The sequence below is a fragment of the Calidris pugnax genome, unplaced genomic scaffold (assembly GCF_001431845.1).
Source record: "Calidris pugnax isolate Ruff unplaced genomic scaffold, ASM143184v1 scaffold9, whole genome shotgun sequence".
In the NCBI taxonomy this organism is placed as follows: Eukaryota; Metazoa; Chordata; class Aves; order Charadriiformes; family Scolopacidae; genus Calidris; species Calidris pugnax.
In genome coordinates, this window is record NW_015090778.1 from 4485457 (window position 1) to 4489752 (window position 4296).

At 60.2% G+C, this 4296-nt stretch overlaps 1 protein-coding gene across 1 annotated transcript; it reads right to left on the reverse strand.

Moving 5' to 3' along the window:
- Nucleotides 1–919: 919 nt before the first annotated feature.
- On the reverse strand, nt 920–3530 carry LOC106892626 (CMRF35-like molecule 3). Its single transcript, XM_014949938.1, has 5 exons — nt 3491–3530; nt 2882–3211; nt 2075–2201; nt 1459–1798; nt 920–1317 (listed from the first exon to the last, which is right to left on the reverse strand). Exons 1-5 carry the CDS (start codon nt 3528–3530, stop codon nt 1183–1185), a joined length of 972 nt encoding a protein of 323 aa, XP_014805424.1. The 3' UTR covers nt 920–1182.
- Nucleotides 3531–4296: the final 766 nt, after the last annotated feature.

Below are 4296 nucleotides of genomic sequence, written 5' to 3' on the forward strand. Positions count from 1 at the left end.
GGGGGGTGGGCCAGAGCAGAGGGCTGGGGACCAGGGTAGAGTGAATGCAGGTCAGCCCCTGCGGATGGACCGGTTGGGACCACCAGGATGCTCTCCCAGTGGTGATGGACTGGGATGATGGACAACCATCCCCATTGCACCGCTGCTCCCCGGCTCCCAAGCCAGCTGCCAGTGCGAGCTGGGCTGCTTTTGTTTGTTTTCCCAAGCAGAAGTGCCTCATTTCCCCCCCCAAACCGCCCTTTTTTTTTGGCACAGTGATGAGTTTTGAGTGATAACACTGTTTTTTCTCCCGAAATGAAATGTTTCCACTGAAAGTTGTAGAAAACCCAAAGAGTAAAGCTGCTTCCCTGGCATCTGCCTTGCTGACGGCTTCCTTCCTTGATGCCCCTTGGAAAGAGCAGAAATCACAAACCCCTGGCCTGGCCAGAGGCTGAGGCTGCTCCTTCCCCCGATCCCATCCCCTCCCTATCCCCCATGTTCCCCCACCACGGCAAGAGGAAGCTCTGGGTTTTACTTCTAACCCATCGAACTCCCAGCGAACCGGCTGTGGGCTGAACCGCTGCAGAGAGCAGCGAGATCTAAATTCAAGAAGTGACAGGAGATTGCAAACCTGCCTTCTGCTGATAAGCATTCTTGGAAAGGCTGGGCATTCAGGGCTCCAGCCGCTCTCATCTTCCTTGCTTTGAGTGTCAGCTCCCATTGCCCCCTCCTAATGCAGCCCCAGCGGTACCCAGGCACCCCGGGGACTCCCAAAGGGGACAGCAGCAGCAGAGTGGCTCTGTGGGCACACTAGATTGTCCCCCTTTCCCCTCCAGACTGAGCCCCTGCAGAGGAATTTCTTTATTGGATTTATCTGAACCCAAAACAATCCGTTTGCTGTCGAGCCGGCAAAACATCCTGCTCTTCAGCCTGTGCAGCAACCAGGATGGGGTTTCTTGCCAGCCGAGAGGCACGGGTCAATCTGCCAAAGCAACGCAGGGGTGTCTCAGGGTCCTGCAGGCCAGGGGGTGGTGCCAGCATGGCCTTGGGCTCCAGCATCATGGGCAGAGGCTGTCACACCGCCCAGACGGTGACGGGACAGCAGCAGCCACCTCCTGCAAGGCTCCTTCACCTCCTCTGCTGCAGCAAGGACATCCCCGGCGGTGGCCCCACAGGGACCTTCTGTCCATCAGGGGTGCTCTGCTAGGACATGTAGGAAACCTCTTCTCCTGGGAAATGTCTGCCAGGCATCCCCATCCCCTCCTCCAGGCACAGGGTGTTTGCGTAGACACCAGGGTCCTCCAGCTCGGGGTCCTGCTCCATGTCACTGCAGTCACCCTGGCAAGGGGACAGTCGTGTGTCCCCACAGCCCTGGGCACAGCTGGGCAGTGTGGGGGCTGCCCAGGGTGAGCAGCCACATTGCATGGCCCCTGCCCACGCTGCCTGCACTGCCCACGCTGCCCACACCAGGGTTCTTACCTCTGCCAGGTCAAGCATGTTGTCATAGATGGGGCCATACTCCGGCTTGTGGGGGGCTACGGGGGCACCGGTGCGAGGGGTCATCATGCCAGAAGGAAGAGACACGGGGGAAGAGTTTCTGCGTTGCTGGGAGGGGAAAGCTTCCTGCTGCTCTGTGCTCATGGTGAGTTTGTCCTCCAGGTCCCGGGACAGGCACAGGGATGTGCACGGGTGGGTACCACCACCTTCCCTCCTCCTGTGCAGGGTGTAGAGGAGCCCGGCGGAGCCAGCAACAGCCAGGAGGGAGAGCAGGACCACGACGGGCACCAGGGTGCTCAGAGCTGGTCCCACGGGGCTGGAGCTGAGGGGAGAGGAGCAGGGCTGGTTCTCTCCCTCCCAAGGCTTTGCAGTGCCCTGCCTGCTAGTGCCCTCCCGCAACCCCTCCGCAGCCAGCCGTGGGGTGGGAGGCAAAGCAGGACAACAATCTGGGATCCCACCTCGGTCTTTGCCACTGCATCACCCCCAAATTCCCAGGCTGATGGATGAAGATCCTTTGTCTTCATCCCCATGTCAGGGGCACCCACTGCTGCCTGTGGCGGGTGAGAGCCCACTGCCCTTCCCCGTGCCCCGGACTCACCCCGTGGTGGTGGTGTTGTTGTCAGGGGGATGCTCCATCAAAGTGGTGGAGATCCAGAGGGTGGTGGCGGTCTGGGGAGCTGCTGGGGTAGTCAGTGCAGCTGCATAAAAGAAGGTCCTGGTGGAAACTGGAGGCTGGAAGCGACCGTGGGTCCCCCACTGCAAAATACTTGCTCGTGTCCCCTCCAGCCTCTGTCCTGCCAGCGTCCTTGTGGGACTCGCCCTGCCTGACCACTTGACTCCCCCTTGCCTCCCCCTTGCCTCCCCCTTGCCTCCCCCTCACCTCCCCCTCACCTCTCTGGGCTGTGTCTCTCCATCCTGAGACACCTCTCCACCTGCAGTGAACCAGAGGATTCCCCAAGGCCAGTGGGGTTGGATCTACCCCTTTTCCCGGTCGAGCACCTCAAACATTCTATCATTTTGCTGTCAGAGGCTGGGTTTGGTGGGCTCTCCCTGGCCTCAGAGCTGTGGCTCAGCATTGGTGCTCACTGCTGTGTGTAGCCAATGGCTCCACCGTCCTGCCTGTGTGGTGGTGGGTTCCCTGAGCCCCAAAACCAGCCTGGGGCTGGACCCTGTGTTGAGCTCTAGCACACTCTGCCTGCATCTGCGATTGTCCCCTGAAGAAAGCAGCCCATCACCCCTCCTCCCATTCTCTGCCACTGGTTTATATTGAGTGGTATAACTGCTTCAGAGCCCAGGGGCTCTATCCTGCATTGCTGCTTCCTCCCAGGTCACTGCTGGCCCAAAATCCCTCCAAAACCTGGTCCCGACCAGCAAAACCTCCAGCCAGCCAGACACCAGGGCTTACCTGGGGCCACCCTCACTGTCACCACCTCCATCAGGTCCCTGCCTGTCCTCTCAATCCCACACCAGTAGCTCCCAGCATCCACCTCGAGGATGTTTTTCACGGTGAGCAGGACCACGCAGAAGACATGGTTGTCACTGACGGAGAACCGGCCGTGCTGCCAGGGCACTTCCCTGCCCTTGGTCTCCACCACCTTGTGGCAGGAGTCCCGGCTGCCCCCCCGGCACCAGTACTTGTTGTAGCTCTCGTAGCCCCGGGGGTACCAGCAGCGGATGGAGAGCGTCTCTCCCACCCGGCCACTGACCTCCGCGGGGACAACCAGAGCCTGGCAAACTGCAAAGAGACCCACAGTGACACCAGGAGATAAACAGAGCTGCAAAGTCAGCCTTCCTCCCAGCCCCTCCTTCTTGGCTCCCTTTGGGAAAAAGCACTTTGACGGGACACCCCATCTGCCAGCTTTTAGCCCCAGACAAGAGGCTGCAGCGATGGGAGGCTTCAGCTCCACCAGCGCCCGACGTGAAGCCCATGTCACTGGGGGGGGCTCAGCAGCCCCAGCCCCTTGGTACCAGCAGGAGCTGGAGCATCACTGGCATGGCCAGAACCTGTCCTCACCTGGGAGAAGGAGCCAGACCCAGCCTGGTGATATCCCCATGGTCCTGCTTTGCTCTGGAGATCCACGAGCATCAGCCTCCCAATGCAAGCCGGGGGACGCTGAGCTGAAGTGCACTTTTGGCTTCTTTCGGTGCTTTTTTGTCTCCGCAAGAGGCGGCGGCGGAGCGCGTTGCTCTGCTGCCGGGTTATTTTTAGCTGGCTGGGCTTCGCCTCGGGGCTGGGGGTTTTCTGCTGCTGGTCACAAGCTGCTGAGACATGTTTTGCAAACTGGCACGACCAAAGCATACCGGGGAGGGTGGGCAGCTGCAGGAATGGGACACGGGACCCCATGCACCCCGCTTGGCAGGAGGGTTTAGGATTGGAGGGGTCTTCACCACAAATAGCTGCTGCAGAGAGGTGCTGGAGCACACAAGCTGAGCAGGGCCTCCAACATCAAAACGGGACAAAACCAGCATGGGAGCTTTGATCTTTTCTTGGTCTTTGCAGAGCCCATTTCACATTCCTGGAGGGTCTGGAGGCTGCATGTCCTGGTGTTCCCCCTCGGCCGAGCTAAGGAGGGACACTGCGATGGCTGCAGCCGCCTGGGTGCTCAGGGGGTGTCAGCTCAGCCCTTGGGCTGTGTTTTTGCTGAGAGCGAAGTGCTGGGTCCCTGACAGCTCCCAGGGGTGCAGGTGCCTGGGCCCAGCCCTGGGCTCTGTTGGGGTCTGCAGCACCAAGCTGGTTTAGGGGAAAGAGGGGAAGGTGAGACATACAGAGAAGGGGGAAGCAGGAGTGATCTGGACATGGTCTGCAGCTGCCCTACAGCA

What these genes read in the sequence shown, in the direction of transcription:
- LOC106892626 (XM_014949938.1), bottom strand. Translation starts at nt 3,530, where the DNA reads ATGGGGATATCACCAGGCTGGGTCTGGCTCCTTCTCCCAG. An exon ending in GGTCTGGCTCCTTCTCCCAG is followed by an intron (nt 3,212 to 3,490) that starts GTGAGGACAGGT and finishes GTCTCTTTGCAG; the next exon opens with TTTGCCAGGCTCTGGTTGTC. An exon ending in ACATGCTTGACCTGGCAGAG is followed by an intron (nt 1,318 to 1,458) that starts GTAAGAACCCTG and finishes TCCCCTTGCCAG; the next exon opens with GGTGACTGCAGTGACATGGA.